This window comes from Terrapene carolina, unplaced genomic scaffold (genome assembly GCF_002925995.2).
Source record: "Terrapene carolina triunguis isolate 2854851 unplaced genomic scaffold, T_m_triunguis-2.0 Scaffold193, whole genome shotgun sequence".
Taxonomy (NCBI): Eukaryota; Metazoa; Chordata; order Testudines; family Emydidae; genus Terrapene; species Terrapene triunguis.
In genome coordinates this window covers 986,906-1,005,006 of record NW_020664544.1, presented here as the reverse complement: position 1 = coordinate 1,005,006, position 18,101 = coordinate 986,906, and the positions used below count along the sequence as shown (strand labels likewise).

Below are 18,101 nucleotides of genomic sequence, written 5' to 3'. Positions count from 1 at the left end.
AAGCAGCAGTGGTCAGTGTCTCTGGGGCAGGGCCCAAGGGCCACGCTGTCTAGCACCAAATGTCCCCAGTAGGCAGGCACCATCCTGCCCTGCCGGCTGCCCCGGGACCCCGGCCAGGGTCACTGCTCCCCACAGCTGGGCTTTGCCCTCCTGCATCTGGCTGGGTCCAGGTGCCTGGGAACAGCCGGCCTTTCTAGCTCACTGTGAAATCACTGGGAGAGCGTGGCAGGGGCAGCATTCCCCGAGGCCTCGCAGCCCCGAGGGCTCCAGGGTAGCAGCAGGGGCTCCGAGGAGGGATGCACAAATGCTGAGTAACCCATGCATGTACCCCCAGTTCCCTGTCTAGCAGATATCAGAGGGGTAGCCATGTTAGTCTGAATCTGTAAAAAGCAACAGAGGGTCCTGTGGCACCTTTAAGACTAACAGACGTATTGGGAGCATAAGCTTTCGTGGGTAAGAACCTCACTTCTTCAGATGCAAGTCATGGAAATTACTGTCTAGCAGATGACTCACTCACCAGTGCAGCGCCTCCTGCTGGTCATCCGGGAATTAGCTCAATTCCAGCTTCCGGAGCGCCTCCTGCTGGCTGGTGTCTCACCTGCCTCAGGCCTCATATCCCTCCCAGACCCCGATGCCCTTTACTCAGGGTTCTGCCCCAGCAGTACAACTCACGCTGGGTCTCCCCTCCCAGGGGAACTCCCAACCCGCTGCGGCCAGTCATCATCTAGCCCCCACTCCCTAGGGCAGACGGCAGTCTGTAATGGCCACGCATCACTGGCAGGGCGTAGAACCAGCTGCCTCTGCCCATCCCTGGGCTACACCTCTGCAGCCCCAGGCCTTAGGCTGGGGTTCCTCTTGCCTTTCCCCAGCTCTGCTCTGCATCAGGTACCCTCTGTTCCCAGACAGCCAGGCCCTTCTCCCTCCAAGACTGGAGAGAGACTCTGACCCAGCTCCTCCCTTAGCCCTTTTATCAGGGCCTGCTGTGGCCTGATTTGGTGTGGCCCCAGCTGTGGCTGCTTCCCCAATCAGCCCAGCCTTCCTCCCCGGAGTGGGGTAACTGCCCCACTACACCCTTCCTAGAGACACCCTGTCCCCTCGGGCCTCTAGCGCCTCCATCTCCAGGGCTTTGCAATGGGCCGTTCTGTGCTGGAGCCAGTCTGCCCTATGCCCCCCTGGCCCGGCTGGGCCTCTGGCTGGACTCTTGTGCTTGTGGGTGCTGCATGGGGGGGTGAAGGGGGTTGCATGTCATGACACAAGGACCAGAAGGGGTTGGGAATGCTGGTGAACTGGGGGGGAGAGGGGAGCTAGATGGATTGGGAGCCTCGCACAGGCTCAGCCCCCAGGTCCCACAGGGTCGGGGTGGGAGCCTGGCCCACCCTGCACACGCACTGGCTGTGCGGTCATAGGGGACACTGGGGGGAGCCATCGGGTTACCCTCTCCCGGCCAGGGTGGCATCTCAGCTACTCCCCTGCGATGGACAGCTGCTGGGGACGCAGAGACCGTGAGCTGTGGCCAGTGTCAAAGGAGTTAATGGGCCCCATTGGGTCCAGCCCTGCCCCCGGTGGCAGACGCTGAGGCCAAGGGCTGGCGTGGGCTGGGGGACAGGAGCGGAGGGGTCCCCCTGAAGGACCATGCCTTGTTGCTGCCCAGCCAGGGGGACAGTCTTAGTGGCCGCAGGGCTCCGGCAGCTCATTTGTCAGCTGGGGAGAAGCAGAAGGGCCGGGGCTGGAGCTAGGCCAGGCCGGCAACGTGGCTTTAACGCAGCCTCTTCCCTGCAGAGCACTGTTACGATGAGCTGGTCGCTCCCCTTTACTCCTCATCCATCGGTGCCTCCTCCCGCTACAGCATCTTCTACTCGTCCAGCTTCGCCCGGCTGCACAGTGAGTCCTGCCTGCCCGGGCCCGGGGAGAGCTGGGCCCAGGAGCCTGCCCCAGCCACTGGGCAATTGCTGGAGACCCACAAAGCAGTGGCCTGGCTGCACGTGGTGCTGGCGAAGGAGGGAGGGTCCCCAAATGCCCCAGAGCAGCGCCTGGGCAGAGTGGGGAGGTTAGTAGGGTTCCTATGGGATCCCCCTGTCAGTGATGCCCCGGGGTCCCCGTGGGGTGGGGCGAGGCCCTGGGGCAGCTCGGAGGGCGTTTACCCTGCTGCCCTTGGGCGGCTCTGGCCCCATTTCTGAGCTGAGCAGGGAGTGGAAAGGCCAGAGCCGCGGGTGGCACCGGGTCTAACCATGCCCTCCGGCACAGGCAGCAGTGGCTGGTCTCCAGACCCCAGCGACAAGCAGCCCTGGCTCCAGATCGACCTGATGCAGAAGCACAAGATCAATGCGGTGGCCACGCAGGGGACGTACAACACGTATGACTGGGTGACGCGTTACATCGTGCTGTACGGGGACCACCCCAGCAGCTGGAAGCCCTTCTTCCAGCTAGGGAGTAACTGGGTAAGGAGCCACTGCCACTACATCCGGGGGGCTCCCAGCAGTGCCAGCGCCTTGCCTGGCTCCTGAGCGCCCCCGTCTGCACACGGCTCTGAGGGCACGGGACAAAAGTCTATGAGATCGTGCCAGGCTAAAGGAGGGAGTGGGAGCTGCCCCACGACACAAGAACGAGAAGACAGTCGCTGACAGGGGGACATTCAAAACTGATCTAAGGGGAAACTCTCCCACCAATGGGGGGGGTGTCCTGTGGAACTCCACACCACAGGACGGTGGCGAGGCCAAGAAGTCAATAAGGCTCGAAGAGGGGCTGGCCAGTTCGATGGCTAGCAAGAGCATCCAGTCTGTGGTAACGAACGTGGGAGGGAGCGTCACTCCTCCTGCCCCAGGCTGATCGCTGACTCAGCTGATCTGAGAGACCAGGCCAAGAGCTAGCAGGGGGCGGATCACCCCAGCCCCGCCACTGTGGGGTTCTGACACCTTCCTCTGAGGGGCTGGGGCTGGGCCCTGTCAGAGAGAGGCCACTGGCCAAGCCAGGCCTCAGGTCGGCTACAGCCTAGGCCGGCCCGGGGGAGAGTGGTCCCCCCGGGTGGGAAGGGGCTGGTGGGGGGCGCAGTCACCCCACGCTGCGGGGGCTGTGTTGACGGGGCTGTTTCTCCGCCAGACGTTCTTTGGGAACGTGAACGAGAGCGGGGTGGTGCGCCACGACCTGCACTACCCCATCCTGGCTCGCTACATCCGCATCATCCCCCGGGCCTGGAACCCGCGAGGCAAGATCGGCCTGCGCCTGGGCCTGTACGGCTGCCCCTACCGTGAGTGAGCACCAGGCCGCCGGGGGAGCCACTGGCGCTAGCTGGGCCTGACGCTGCGGGGAGGGGGCTTGGGGGTTTCCTAGAGGGCATAAAGGCTCCGAGCAATGGGCCTGGCTTGGCTGGGCGCTGTGTGGCACAGAGCCCCGGGGCCTCAGGCCCTGTTCAGCCCATCGGGTGATTCGGAGCCCACACAGCTCCCCAGGAATTCAGCTCTGACCCCCCCCCCCAAGTCCTGCCCCAACACCCCACTGCCCCCAGCCCTCCCCACTGAGCCTGGAGACCTGTTCCCCTTCCTCCCACTGGCGCCCCCGAGGCTCCTGTCCCAGCTCTCCTCCGCCCCGACCCCTCCTCTCCTGCCCCACTCAAGACAGTTTCATTTTTTTTTAAATTTTGAAACGAATCTGGTGACCAAAACAGCCCTGGGGAGCTGTAGACAGGGGCTATCCCAGGGCCCCTCTTGTGCCCCAGGGTGGGCCTGCAGGCTTCTGACCTCAGTTTCCTTCCAAGTCCCCAAAATAATTCACCGTCACCAGTGTCTTCTAAACAATCTTCCCCCTCGCTTGGGGTCTAATCTACTCAGATCTATCAGCTCCCCTTTTGCTTCAGGGCTTCCCAGCCCTTCTGGGGAGCTGGGTGCCCCCAGTCCTGGCCCCCTGGCCTGGAGACTCTCCCTTGGCTTGAGGGTGCACAGCCCTCCTTCCTGGGGCTGGTCCAGGCCGAGCTCGCCTCTCTGCAGCTCTCTCCTTGACTGGGCTGAAGGCACCTGACCACCTTGACCCTGCCCAGGGGGGTCTAATCACCCCAAAACCAGCCATGGGAGCCTTGCCCCACCCCCTTTCCAAGGCTCCTGGGCCCCCAAAGGAACAATGGCCTGGATAACCCGGCCAGCGACTCATGAAACTGCAGTACAAACCTGAAACAATTAGAAAACCAAACGCCTTGTAGATGTTTGCAGACATCAGGCGTCCCCTGAGTCTGGCTCCCAGCAGGGAGGGTAGGGGCCAGGCAGAGGGGTGTGGGCAAGTTTGGCCAGTGCCCTGGGTGACGTTGGGTCTCGTCCCCCAGGGTCTGATGTGCTGTACTTCGACGGGGACGATGCCATTTCCTACCGCTTCCGCGGCAAAACTGTCCGCACTACCCAGGACATCTTTGCCTTCAACTTCAAGACGATGGAGCGGGAGGGGCTGCTGATGCACGGCGAGGGCTCCCAGGGGGACTACATCACCGTGGAGCTGAAACAGGCCCAGCTGGTGCTGCACATCAGCTTAGGTGAGTCTGGGACTGGCTGGGGCGCTGCGGGGCTGCTCAGTGCTAGGGAGGGGTCCTGGGGATGGTGGGGCTTGGACAGGGGATGGGGGTTAGAAGGGGCTGCACAGTATGGGAGGGGAGATTGACAGGGGCTGCTCTGTACTCTGGGGGGCATTGTTGGGGGTCGGGCAGTGGGATGGGGGTCAACAAGGGCTGGTCCGTACTGGAGTAGGACTGGGGCCATGGGGGTGAGCAGTGGGATGGGACTCGGCAGGGGCTGGCCTGTACTGGGGGGAGGATTGGGGCCATGGGGGTTGGGCTGTAGGATGGGGGTTGGCTGTGGCCAGTCCGTACCTCATAGGGGGGTTGTTGGGGGTGGGTGGCAGGAGGGGGGTTGGGATGACCCCTGAGCGGCACCGGGGAGGCTCGAGGCCCCTCCGGGTCAGTAGGGTGACTGGCCGGCCTCCCCAGGCAGCAGCCCGATGCACTCCAGTCAGGGACACACCACGGTGACAGTGGGCAGCCTCCTTGACGACCAACACTGGCACTCACTGCGCATTGACCGCCACGGTCACCACGTCAACCTGAGCCTGGACGGGGAGGTCAGACGCTTCCGCTGCAACGGGGACTTCCAGCAGCTGGACCTGGACACCGAGGTAGAGCCTGTCCCGTCCCAGCGGGGTCGGTGGGGGGCGGGGGCAGGACAGGGGGGCCTGCCTCTTGGGGCGGCCCAGCTGGACGCTGTGCTGGAGGGGACTGCCCAGCGCAGCTCTGCCCGGGCTCCCAGCCCTGAGGGGACAGAGGGGGCCCATCATGTTGCTGTGCTGAGAACCGCGGGCAGCGGGGCCCCGTGGGCTCAGGCTGCGCCCGTGTGATGTCCTCTGAGCTGGGACCAGGAGCTAAGCCAGCGGCAGATCACAACCAGGCCCCTCCCTGCCCCCTGTGGGGCTCTGCTCTGTGCTGGAGGGGGCTACCGGGGGATACCCCCGTCCCTGGGAGCCCAGAGAGACGCAGCCCAGCCCCACTGGTGCTGAGCTCCCTGCTGTTCTTCTCCCTGCCGGGCAGGGGGCATGTCCCATCCGCACTGGGCGAGCGGTGCCCCAGACCGCTGGGGCTCAGCCCAGTCCCGCTGACTCCCCACAGCTGTTCTTCGGCGGCGTGATCAGTCAAAAGAATCGGAGCCTGGTCTATCGACAGAACTTCCGGGGGTGCATGGAGAACATCTTCTTCAACAGGGTCAACATCATTGACCTGGCCCGCAGGAGAGCGTCCAACATCCGCTTCGAGGTGTGGGGCGCGGGCAGCCTGGGCGGGGTGGGGAACCCCAGGGAAAGGGAGTGGGTGTCCCTGGGGCGCAGGGGGAGTGCACATGGGGTCCCTTTGGCCTTGGCAGATCTGTCCCAGGCACGTTGTGCGGCAGGCAGCTCTGGCTGTCAGCGACCCGAGCCCGGCGTGGGGCTAGGATTGAAGCTGGCTACGGGCCAGGAACCGGCTGCTCCAGTGCTCACTCATCCAGCCTCAGATCGATAGTGCGAGGTCGTCCTGGGCCCGGGGCCATCGGCTGCTGTCACCAGGCGGCGGGTGCGAGCTCAGAGCGGGGGCCTCGGCTGCGGCTGCCTCATGGGTTTGGCTCTGGTGGCTTCAGGCTGGAGTTGAGCAGAGCTCTCTCTGCCTGGTTTGGATCTAGAGCTCACAGGAACACATGACACCAGCGGCAAGTAACACAGACAGTCACAGGAACAAGGTCCACTCTCTCTTATCAGTGTGATTAAAGGTACTAACACAGTGATGAGTGTCCCACAACTAGATCCATCCAGGCACCAGGGAGAGCTACAGCCACTCACATCCTCCTGACAGTGTTAGGGGCTGATGGGTCTCCTGGATTGATCATCAGGAGAGGGATGGTCCCTGCTGGATCCTCCCATAGGAAGCTCCTTTTTCCCCGCTCTGGGCACCTCCTTTTTGTAACGTGATTCTGCCTATACCTACGTTCTGCGCATGTACATGAAAGTGTCACCCCTCTTTTTCCTTATCGGTCTGGTGACCCTCAGACACTTAAGGCCCTCCGATTTCTATAGGTCGTGTAGGCTCTCTTTATTTCATTATCACAACTTGTATCCTGTGGTTAAGACACATGTTAGAGATAGATGTGCCTCTACACCATTTTTGTGATTTAAAGTTAATCTTCCAGCTAATTTTTTTCAGGATTACCCCTTGGAATCTCTTTGCCCATAATCTTAGGGCATCGGGTTATTCTTCGCTCACTCACTTCTGTCAGCATTTCTTAGCTCCAAGGCCTAAAATAGCTAAGCTAAAATCTTGCAGGCCTCAGCCTAAAGGTCTTGCATTTCAGCCTTTCTTACTTAGCTATCTAATACATGATTATTCCTTCTAAATACTGATCAATCTTATACTTCTATCATCCTACAACTTAACCCTCTTTAACATACGATTATCTATGTTAACACTATGACATGGTGTTAATCAGAACATCACACAATAAATGAATAATAAACTAAAATCACTGGCTACATCTCCCCTCCCCCTTGACAGGGTGAGTGTTATCTCACTATCAAGTGATAATAAGACAGTAAGAGCTCTGTCACGTACATATTACATGACACTATGCAGCAATGATTAATACAGTAATACACAGCAAACATCATTGATCTAATATTCAAAATCTTATCTGTAACTTACCTCTATACCTAAAGTTTCTATGTAATGTAACTCTAGACCCATGCCATCATTCTATACGTATTAGGGATTAGTTCTTCCTCTGTGGATCCTTTCAGGTGGTAGCTCTCTTACTCCTCTGCACTGTGGTACGTAATTATAATCATAGGGAGCTTCCGGACCTTGATGTGGGCTTATGTTACGCATGTCTTCATACGCATCCACATCCTCATCTACTTCTCTCATATTAGCCCTGGCTGCTGTGACAGTAATTGACAACAAGAGAAAGGAAACAGGCTGAATTACACAAGGCAGGGGTTTAACCCTTTCTGTACACATGGGTCTAAGTCTTCCTCCCACGTAACATAGGGTAAGGATGGTACACATAGTACATAGTCTAATAAGATCCCGATAATCAGGGTTACTAAGGATAATGGTTTCATTGTCAGAAGTGGGTATCAGAGACACCGTTGCGTGCCCAATCATTGTAGGCACTTGTGGTTTAACACAAAAATGTGGAGTTGTGACCACACATCTGCGATTGGTCACTACACAACACTGTCCTTCTCCAGGAAAGGCTATTCGCTCCATAGGAGATCTCCATTTGGTTAGTTGTAGGGTGACCAGGTGTCCTGATTTTTATAGGGACAGTCCCGATTTTTGGGTCTTTTTCTTATATAGGCTCCTATTTAAACCCCCTCCCACACACACACACACCCTCTGTCCCGATTTTTCACATTTGCTGTCTGGTCTCCCTAGTTAGTTGTATCTTGGACATGAAATCTGGGTTGCATTCGCTGCCAGTAAATCCCATTGGTACATTTCCAGCTGACCACATAGAGGAGTTATTACCTCTAATTACCATAACTGATTTGCTTTTTGATTCTCAAAATCATGGGAGCACCCATGGAGTCAGTGCCTATGACAACAAGGAAATGCAGAAATGGTACTTGGTTAATTAATACTCCTGGGATAGGGGTAGCTGTGCGACCACTGACAGGGCCTTCTTGCAACTCAGGGCATTGCACTGAATTCTGTGACTCACGGTCTTTTCCCACTAGCATTGCCTGCACCTCTACTTCGAGTATTTATTGATAACTTTTGTTCTATCCAAAAAACTAATTTGGATACAGGCTTCGTTGTTTAGGTTACATATGGTCCTTGCTCCATTTCTTACTGGGCTTTGTCACTTGGTTCTGTTTTTCCATGATCCATAAGGAATTCCATCACTTATTGGCCAAGAGTCACTTCCACCCAACTTGACACTCTCCCCCCGCTAGATTCCGCCAATCTACAAAAGGCTGAAAATTCATTTTCTTCTGTATCATATGCAAGAACAATTTGTTCCCCTCCTATTCCTTTAATGTTTTGGTAAAATTTGTTATGAGTAGTTGGACCAAGTAGTGACAGCCTAATTTTTCTGGCAGATAATGCACATACCTTCGTCCACGTCTCTGGACCTACAGTGGAAAATCGTTCCATAATACACATTTTCGCCATCTTTCAATACTAGACGTAATCCCAATCTATACAGACCTGACATGATTTGGTACCTTATGTATTGTCAAAGTTGTACTATTAGTCCATGAGGGAAACAAAATTTTATCCCAAGTCTTAAATATAAATTGTCCTTGTTCTGGTTGATAATCCCATTCGAAGAACATTTCAGCTAAAAGGCATGGTATCGCATCCTGGCCTTGATCTGGGTTCATTCTTTCTCGCACCCAAATCACTGTTACCTGTCCAGCCTTAGCCTCAATAGGCAAGTCTGAGTCCAGTCCCAGTACAACAGCCTGATCTACTGCAGTGATCGGTGTCTCTTATGGCTAAACAGTCTGTGACATAAGAACATAAGATCGGCCAGACTGGGTCAGACCAAAGGTCCATCTAGCCCAGTGTCCTGTCTTCTGACAGTGGCCAATGCCAGGTTCCCCAAAGGGAATGAACAGAACAGGGAATCATCAAGTGACCCATCCCCTGTCGCCCATTCCCAGCTTCTGGCAAACAGTTTGAAAGGCAGCATTCAAGCAGAAGTACAGGATTAGTGTTGTTACACCCCACATTTTTTTTCTTTTCCTGTGCCCGGGCTGACTCTCACTGGCTCTTGGGTTACACGCTTTTGCAGTCAATGGCTTGGCTTCCTCTGCCTGTGGAGAAATCTCTCTTTTCCGGTACAATTTCAACTGATTCGCATGATAGAATTGATCTAATTTTCTGCTCCCATGTGAGATTCTAATTTTGTATACAGCAGCACTGAGTCTATCCACATTTGGCCCAGTCCATCGGCTACATAAATTGTGTTCAGGTGCAGCATATGATAGGAGCATTGCTTGGGAAACTGGAGACCCAAGTTTTCTCTCTTTGGCTTTTATCAAAATAGGCTTTTGCCTTCCGTCTGGATTTCCCCAGTCTGATAGCTACCTGCAAGTGAATCTGATTCCAATGTTTTTGTAATGCTTGCAGAAAGGTTTCGACTTTCACTCCCTCTTGCTGTGAGCCACTGGCATGCCACAAAAGATGCTCTGGCATTCGCCTAGTCATCACCTCAAAGGGTTTATGGTCTGTGGAGGCAGCGGGAGTTGCCCTGAGTGACATTAAAATGAGTGGAATCAGGGTGTCCGAATTGCGTCCATTGGCATCTACCAGTTTCCACGGCATGAGTTTGATGGTGCGATTTGTTCGTTCTGCCATCCCTGGTGACTGAGGCCTGTATGGAAGGTGCCGTTTTTGTTGCACTCCCAACAACTGTAAACATTTTTGGAACACTTGCCCAATAACGTGTTCCTCTGTCTGACTGTTCCCTAGCAGGGAGTCGCCAGCGAGAGGAGACTTGTTCCACTAAGATCTTTGCTGTAGCTAAGGCAGTGTTTGCTTTCAAAGGAAATGCTGCCACCATTTGGAGACCGGAGCAGAGGGCATTGGTTTCCTCTTTGAGCCTTCTGCAAGGGTCCCACAAAAGCAATTTGCAAACCTTGTCATGGACACTCTTAAGGGAGCATTTCTTTTTGTGGGGATAGGATTGTTCTGTGCACAGACCAAACAATTTTCACTGTATTGTTGCACATTTGCCTTCGTGCACAGCCACCAACCCACTGAGGTGAGGCGCTGCATGGTTCTGTCTACCCCTGGATGTCCTCCTGAGGGTGTGTCATGCACCAGGTAGATCATTTCCCTGCAAGCTGGGATGGGACTACCCACACTGGGAAACGCTCTCCAAGGTACATCAATACACCCTCTTCTATGTACAACTCTGATTTGTACTTTTGATATGGGGAACCTTGTGATAATGAAATCCGGGTTCCTTGTTTGTCCTCTGATTTTGATCCCAGAGAGCCCCAGGGCAGGGCCCACGTGAATGGGCCTGGGCTGTAAGTGCCCCACTCCTGCCCCGGGCATCAAGAGGGGAAGCGGCAGTGCCAGGGGGCTGGATGGAGCTGGGCACTCACCAGCTCTCATGTGGTTATTCCCAGGGCCACGTCAGCCACTACTGCCGGGATCAGCTCTACATGCCCATCACCTTTGCTGGCATCAACAACTACCTGGAAGTCCCAGGCATCCCGCGCCGGAACCGCCTGTCCGTCAGCTTCAAGTTCCGCTCCTGGGACACGGTGGGGCTGCTGCTCTACACCAGCTTCGCCGAGCACCTGGGCTCCCTGGAGATGGTACTGAGCAACGGCCAGGTCAACGTCTCCATTGCCCAGCCCGGCCGCAAGAAGCTGGAATTCGCTGCAGGTTCATAGCGTCCCGGGCTGGTCTGACCTGCTGCCCTGACCCTCAACCCCTGACCCCACCCTGACCCTCACCCTGACCCTAACCGAGCTGGTCTGACCTGCTGCCCTAACCCTGACCCCTAACTCCTGACCCCGACCCCCACCCTACCCCCGACCCTCACCCCAACCCTAATGCTTCCTGGGCTGGTCTGACCTGCTGCCCAGCGCAGCCCATGGGACCCCCGCCCCTTAGCTCCCAGAGCAAGGCTTGGATTGGAAATGGCCAGTGCTAGAGACCTCGTTCCAATGGTTAATTACTCGCACGTTAACACACCTTTGAGTTTGTCTAGCCTCCGCTTCCAGCCATGGCCCTATGTCGGACCATCCTCTGCTAGACTGAAAAGCCTGTTCCCAGATATCAGTTCCCCATCTCGGCACTTACAGGCTGGGATCCCGACCCCCCTTCCCCTTCACTTTGTTACATGACCAAAGAGGGGGCTGGGGGAGGAGGGGCTGGGGAGATGGCAGCCCCATGGCCACCTGCTGGGGGTCTCGGGCCCCAGCATTGAATTGTCCCGCCAAGGGGGTGCAGGAGGTGATGGGAACCAGCCGCCTGTGGGCCCACTTGCCCCCCCCTCTGCCCCCATGCAGGGTACCGGCTGAACGACGGCTTCTGGCACATGGTGGAGCTGGTGGCGCGGGACGGCTCGGCCGTGATCACCATCGACGACAACGACGGGGCCGAGTTCCGGGTGACCCACCCCTTCCAGCTGCGCACCGGGACCCAGTACTTCTTTGGAGGTGGGCGGCCCGGGCCGGGGTGGGGTGGGGGCAGGCTGGGGGGCAGGCGGCAGGCAGCACTCACCCCACCCCGCCCCCGTGTGTGTTCCAGGCTGCCCCAAACCCGCCGCCATCACCGGCTGCCTCTCGAACCAAACAACCTTCCACGGCTGCCTGCAGAGCATCAGCGTTGACGCCCAGCCTGTGGAGCTGGACCTGCTGAGGCAGGAGCGGCTAGGGAAACACTCCAACGTGTTCTTCAACATGTGCAGCATCGCCGACAGGTACGTGCCTGCCGGCCGGCCGGCCGCTGCCTGACCCGCGCCAGGAGCTGGGCTGTGTCTGCGCCGGGGGGCTGCCCCAGAGCAAACCGTGGGGGAGGGGCATGGGCTTGTCCTCGGTGCCTAGGGCTGGGCCTGCAGGGACCTGAGATCGAGGCTTTGCCCAGTCAGCTGTCAGCCCCCCCCATTTCTGCTTTGTTCAGAGTGAGCTGGTCGGGGCAGGGACTGCGTCCGCGCAGTGCCCGGCCTGTCGGGGGCCTCGATCTCCGCAGCTCGACGCACCGTTTGCCCTGGGGTGGAGTGATCAGGTTTGAGGCAGGGTCTGGCTGCGCTGGGACAGAGGGCGGGTTTGCCTGGGCAGCTCTGCCGATGGCTGGAGTCACGGCCGGATAGCGGCACGCCCTGCTCACCCCGGCGTCCATGCGCCCGGCCGTCCTCAGCTGCATCTGTCCCCGCCAGGTGCACCCCCAATCTGTGCGAGCATGGCGGCCGCTGCCTGCAGTCCTGGGATGACTTCACCTGCGTCTGCAACCTGACGGGATACAAGGGAGAGACCTGCCACAAATGTGAGCTCCGGCCCAGCCAGGGGGACGGGGGGCTGAGGGCGGGTTCCCGGCCCCAGCTGCCACGCCCAGCGCAGCTCACTAGTCTCATCCCAGCCTCCTGCTTTGCCTGTTCCAGCCCTTTACAAAGAGTCGTGTGACGCGTATCGGCTCAGTGGGAAAACATCTGGGAACTTCACCATCGACCCTGATGGCAGCGGGCCCCTCAAACCCTTCACCGTCTACTGCGACATCCGAGGTAGCCGGGTGGGGAAGGAGAGATGCCAAAGGGTCTGGCAGGGCTTGGGAATTGGGGCCTTTCCCCTCTAGGGGGTGCCGGCTCTGACCCAGCCCCAGGGCAGGGACTGGCTGGCTCAGGGGGGCAGGGAATGGGGCACAGGGCTTTTCCCCTCTAGGGGGCGCCAGCTTTGACCCAGCCCCAGGCAGTGGTGACCGGAAGCCGACCCCACATGCAGCACCTGTGTGATGGGGTTCCTGGAGGGCCGGTGACGGTGTCCATTCCAGAACCGGGCCCGAGAGCGACTGCCCCCGGCCCTGCCTGCAGAGGGGCCCTCAGGGCGGCCAGGGCTGAGGCCCATTGGTAGGGAAGGGGATTGGACCTTGTCATGGTGCCCGGGCTGCCCCCATTTCCCCCCGCCCCCAAGTGATGCTGGAGAGAGCTGGAGGGAGGGGCTGGGCAAAGGGACTCCCAGGCTGTTCCCTCGCTGACTCCATCCTTTCTCCTTGTGCGTCAGCCTCAGAGGATCGGGCCTGGACCATCGTCCGGCACAACCGGTACTACGCCACGCGGGTGAGGGGCTCCAGTTTGGACCGGCCCTTCCTGGGCACGGTGGAGTACTGGAACGCCTCGTGGGCGGAGGTGGAGGCCCTGGCCAACGGCTCCGAGTACTGCGAGCAGCACCTGGAGTTCTCCTGCTACAGCTCCCGCCTGCTCAACACACCCTGTGAGTGCCTCGGGGCGCTGCCCTGCCCCTGGCGGGGAGGGAAATGGGGGGCTCTGCCCCGCCCCAGCAATGGGATTAATGGGGGGGGTGCTGGGGGGTAACTGCCCTGCCCCAGCAGTGGGGGAGGGGAGGGTCATGGGGTGAGTCTCATGGTCCCTGCCCACCCCCTCTGCGCCTCCTGTCTGGGCAGGTGCAGTCTGGCCCCCTGGGCTGCTCTCCGTCTGGTTGCACAGGTTGATGCTCCCTCAGGACGGGGCTCGCTCCCCCAGCCCCTTAGCCCAGCTCAGCCCCCCCGCCCCCGGCCTCACCCACGGCTCGGTCCCCTCCCCCAGATGGGCCGCCCTTCAGCTTCTGGATGGGCCGCCACAACCAGCGCCATTACTACTGGGGGGGCTCCCCGCCGGGCGTCCAGCGCTGCGCCTGCGGCCTGGACAAGAACTGCGCCGACCCCAAGCACTTCTGCAACTGCGACGCCGACCACGCCCAGTGGTGAGCCCCTGGGGGGCTGGAGCATGGGCTGGCTCTGAGGCACACGTGGGGAGCGGTGCAGGGCGGTGGTGAGGTGCCTGGGGATGGGGTGGCTGAGGTGATGGGGTGGAGTGGGGCAGCGCAGAGTCGGGGTGGGGTCGGGAGGGGGTTGGTTGGAATGGGGCAGCGCAGGGTGCCAGAGGGACGGGGGGTGAGTAGGCAGCGTAGTGAGGGGCAGCTGAGTGGGGGCAGAGTAGGGTGGGGCAGTGGGGGACGGAGCAGGGTGGGGTAGTGGGGAGCGAGGCAGTGGGGAGCAGAGAGTGCGGGGCATCCAGCTGGGGGTGGGGAAGGAGGGCAGGGGCATGGAACAGGCGGGGGGGCTCCTGTCCCTCTCTGACCCCGGCTCTTTCGCCCCCGGCTCCGGCTCTAGGAGGACGGACAAGGGGCTGCTGAACTTCGTGGACCACCTGCCCGTCACCCAGGTCGTGGTGGGAGACACCAACCGCTCCCACTCCGAGGGCCAGTTCCTGCTGGGGCCGCTGCGTTGCTATGGAGACCGTGAGTGCCCTGCTGGGTGGGGGGCACAGCCAGGGCCCTTGCAGGGTCCCTCTGTCCTGCAGGGGAGGGGCTGGGCCTGGGTCTCACCCTGCCCTGGTCTCTTTCAGGGAACACCTGGAACACCGTCTCCTTCAACAAAGGCGCCTCCCTCGTGTTCCCCACCTTCCTGGCCAACCACAGCCTGGACATTTCCTTCTACTTCCGAACCACCGCCCTGTCCGGGGTCTTCCTGGAGAACGGGGGCTGCAGGAACTACATCCGCATCGAGCTCAACAGTAGGGGCTGGGCGCGGGGCCGGGGAGTCGCAGACGGGATCTTCCAGAACTTGGCTGGAGGGGGGGGGGGGGGGGGGGCAGGATTGAGGGGCACCGGCAGAGCCATCGCAGGGTGACCGGCAGGGGCCAGGGCTGGGACTGCAGGGGCTGCAGGTCGGGAGTGAGGGGCACCGGCAGAGCCGTCGGAGGGTGATGGGGGCGGGGGCTGCGGGGCAGGATTGAGGGGCACCGGCAGAGCCGTCGGAGGGTGACTGGCAGGAGCCAGGGCTGGGACTGCAGGGGTTGTGGGTGGGACTCCGGGGGGCTCAGGGGGTGGATGCTGCTGGCAGGGAGCCCCCGAGAGTTGACCTCCCCTGCTTCCCCAGCCACCAGAGACGTGGTGTTTGCGTACGACATTGGGAACGGGGACGAGAACCTGACGGTGAGATCCCCCGTCCCCTTCAGCGATGACGAGTGGCACCAGGTGAAGGCCGAGATCAACGTGAAGCTGGCGCGCCTGCGGGTGGACAAGCTGCCCTGGGTGGTGCGGCTGGCCCCACCCCAGAGCTACGTCCGGCTGGAGTTCGACAGGCCCCTCTACGTGGGTGAGTGAAGGGCAGAACCTGTGGCCCCCGGGGCTGCTCCCAGCGCCCGGCTCAGGCCCCTCCCCAGCCCAACAGCAAATACGGGATGCTCCAGCTCCTCCCCTTAGAGAACCCAGGAGTCCTGCAGCTGGCACGGCAGGTTTAGAGCCAGGCTAAGGGCCTCCCTGGGCTGCATTGCTCCTTAGCCAACAGGTGGGGTGTCCTGGCTTTCAAAGGTGCTCTGCTCAGACCTGTAACCAGCCCTGGCCCAGGGCCCCAGTAGTGTGCCAGGCCCTTGCCCCCCTTTCTGCAAGGGGGAGCCCTGCAGCTGCAAGAGGGGCCCTCGGGCTCCCCCACCGCCCAGCAGAGCCCCTCACCCCATCCGATCCCTCAGCCTCCTCTCCCTGGGGCTGTGGCACCTTCCCTCAGTCAGTGCCAGGCCTGTCGGAGTGCAGCAGCCCAGCCTCCCCCTCGGCCCCTGGCCCAGGGGAGACAGTGACCCAGGTGCCCGGGGGGAGCGGTGCATCGCCAGAGGGGAACCAGAGTTGCTGGGCTCTTCAGACAAGAATTACCCCTGGGGGCAGGGTGCCAACCACCCAGCTCTGCACACCGCGGACTCCTAGCATCCCCCCGTGAACCTCCTTTCATTCCCCCCAGGTTCTGTGCCCCCTTTCCACCCTCCTCTCTTATCATGGGCCCACCCTCCCTTCTCCTCGCGTTGTCCCCCCCTGTGTGGGGGCTCTCTGGGTGTCCCCCCCCAGCAAGGTTCCCCCTTCTCCCCCTCCTGCCAGGGGCTCTGGGTGTCTCCTTTTTCTCTCCCCAAAGTACCTTGCTCTCTGGTTTGGAAGCAACAGGCACAGTAGGCAGTGAGTAATGGGGCGGGGCCAGGTGGGGCGGGGCTGAGCCTGGCCTCACCTCCTGGCCGAGCACAGGCCTGGGGCAGGGGATTGCTAGGGGTTATCCGGGTGGCACTCAGCTGTTTGTGGTTGTGTTTGATTTGATCCCCAGAGAGCTGCCAGGTGCCTGACCCTGCGGCTGTGCCCGGCAGCTGGCAGAGGCTCCATGCATCCCCCTGTGGCCCCCTTTTCCCAGAATCCCCCAGGTTCTGCCCGTTCCAATGGAGAACTGCTCAGCTGCGGCGTTCAAACGTTACCACGGTACAGACAGAAACACAAGCCAGCCCCAGGGCCCACGCTCCCCTCAGCACTTCTTCAGTCTCAGTGCAGCACTGGCTAGTGGTGAGAGCCGGGGGTTGGGAGCCAGGACTCCCGGGGTCTCTCCCCAGCTCTGTGACGTTGGGCACGTCCCTCCGTTGCTGAATGCCTCAGTTTCCCCATCAGGTGAGAATCGGGGCCTCTCCTGAGGGCTGGGGTGTTCCCAGGCACTGAGCCCTGAGCAGGGCTAGTGAAGGATGAAGGTCGGTTTCCCCGGGGGAGTCGGTGCTTTGGGGCTCTGCCGATCCTCCCTCAGGGTCGACCACCCAACCCAGCCTGGCAGTGCAGGCCTTGCCGTGGTGGGGGCAGCCAGGCCTGACGCTCTCTGTCCCCCGGGCCAGGCTCGGCCGAGCACCGGCTGCGCCCCTTCCTGGGCTGCCTGCGGGCGCTGCGCATGAACGGGCGGACGCTGAACCTGGAGGGCAAGGCCAACGAGACGGAGGGCGTGCGGGTGAACTGCACCGGCTACTGCCAGGACCCGCGGGTGCCCTGCCAGAACAGCGGGCTCTGCGTGGAGCGCTACAGCCACTACACCTGCAACTGCAGCCTCTCCGCCTTCGACGGGCCCTTCTGCAACCGCGGTGAGTGGCGCTGCGCCGCCCGGGGCACGGCCGCCCGGCCAGAGGCGGGGTGAGGGGCGTGGCACGTGGGAGCACGGCCGCCCGGCCAGAGGCGAGGTGAGGGGCATGGCACATGGGGGCACGGCCGCCCGGCCAGAGGCGGGGTGAGGGGCGTGGCACGTGGGGACACGGCCGCCCGCCCAGAGGCGGGGTGAGGGGCACGGCCGCCCAAGGGCAGGGCCGCCTGGCCAGAGGCGGGGTGAGGGGCAGGGCGGGGAGCCTGGGGCATGGCCGCCCGGCCAGAGGCGGGGTGAGGGGCGTGGCACGTGGGGGCACGGCCGCCCGCCCAGAGGCGGGGTGAGGGGCACGGCCGCCCAAGGGCAGGGCCGCCTGGCCAGAGGCGGGGTGAGGGGCAGGGCGGGGAGCCTGGGGCACGGCCGCCTGGCCAGAGGCCGGGGTGAGAGGCGGGGCACCCGGGGGCAGGGCCCCCCACCCAGAGGCCTGGGTGAATGGAGCTGTATCAAGGCTCCTGTGTCACAGCCCCAGAGGTCCAGCGTGGGACAGGCTTTGCTGTTCCCATGTCAGGTGTGATCCCTTGGGGCGTGGGGGGGCCCCAGAGGCTCAGGGAGCAGGGCAGGATGCTGGGGTACAAGGGGGGGTTGTGGGGCACATAGTTGCCACCCACCTCAGGCCAGGCCGCCTCACTCCCTCTGTGCCCCCCATGCAGACATCGGCGCCTACTTCGAGCCCGGCACCTGGGTTCGCTACAACATCCTGCCGGCCGAGCTCTTGGCCGCCCGCGAGTTCGCCAGCATCAGGAGCCAGCCGCTGCCGGGCTACAACCTGACCAGCGAGGAGCTCAGCTTCAGCTTCCGCACCGGCACCGCGCCCGCCGTCCTGCTCTACGTCAGCTCCTTCCGCAGGGACTACGTGGCCGTGCTCATCCGCGAGGACGGTGAGATCCCGGGGACCTCAGGCCGGAGCCAGGGGCCCTCCCCACCCTGCCCGCCTGGGGCC

General features: G+C 60.9%; 1 protein-coding gene across 1 annotated transcript in view; it reads left to right on the top strand.

Annotated features, from left to right (window-relative positions):
- Positions 1 to 1,797: 1,797 nt before the first annotated feature.
- Positions 1,798 to 18,101, top strand: part of CNTNAP1 (contactin associated protein 1) — an 18,831-nt gene continuing 2,527 nt past the window's right edge. Inside the window, exons 1-18 of the mRNA XM_024193474.3 lie at positions 1,798 to 1,881; positions 2,245 to 2,438; positions 3,097 to 3,244; positions 4,310 to 4,513; positions 4,964 to 5,148; positions 5,636 to 5,779; positions 10,639 to 10,900; positions 11,530 to 11,679; positions 11,771 to 11,942; positions 12,399 to 12,505; positions 12,621 to 12,740; positions 13,237 to 13,446; positions 13,779 to 13,935; positions 14,345 to 14,472; positions 14,580 to 14,747; positions 15,113 to 15,331; positions 16,866 to 17,105; positions 17,812 to 18,039. Of these exons, the coding sequence (XP_024049242.1) occupies positions 2,304 to 2,438; positions 3,097 to 3,244; positions 4,310 to 4,513; positions 4,964 to 5,148; positions 5,636 to 5,779; positions 10,639 to 10,900; positions 11,530 to 11,679; positions 11,771 to 11,942; positions 12,399 to 12,505; positions 12,621 to 12,740; positions 13,237 to 13,446; positions 13,779 to 13,935; positions 14,345 to 14,472; positions 14,580 to 14,747; positions 15,113 to 15,331; positions 16,866 to 17,105; positions 17,812 to 18,039 (2,977 nt within the window). The 5' untranslated portion in view covers positions 1,798 to 1,881; positions 2,245 to 2,303. The remainder of the gene's footprint in view (positions 1,882 to 2,244; positions 2,439 to 3,096; positions 3,245 to 4,309; positions 4,514 to 4,963; positions 5,149 to 5,635; positions 5,780 to 10,638; positions 10,901 to 11,529; positions 11,680 to 11,770; positions 11,943 to 12,398; positions 12,506 to 12,620; positions 12,741 to 13,236; positions 13,447 to 13,778; positions 13,936 to 14,344; positions 14,473 to 14,579; positions 14,748 to 15,112; positions 15,332 to 16,865; positions 17,106 to 17,811; positions 18,040 to 18,101) is intronic.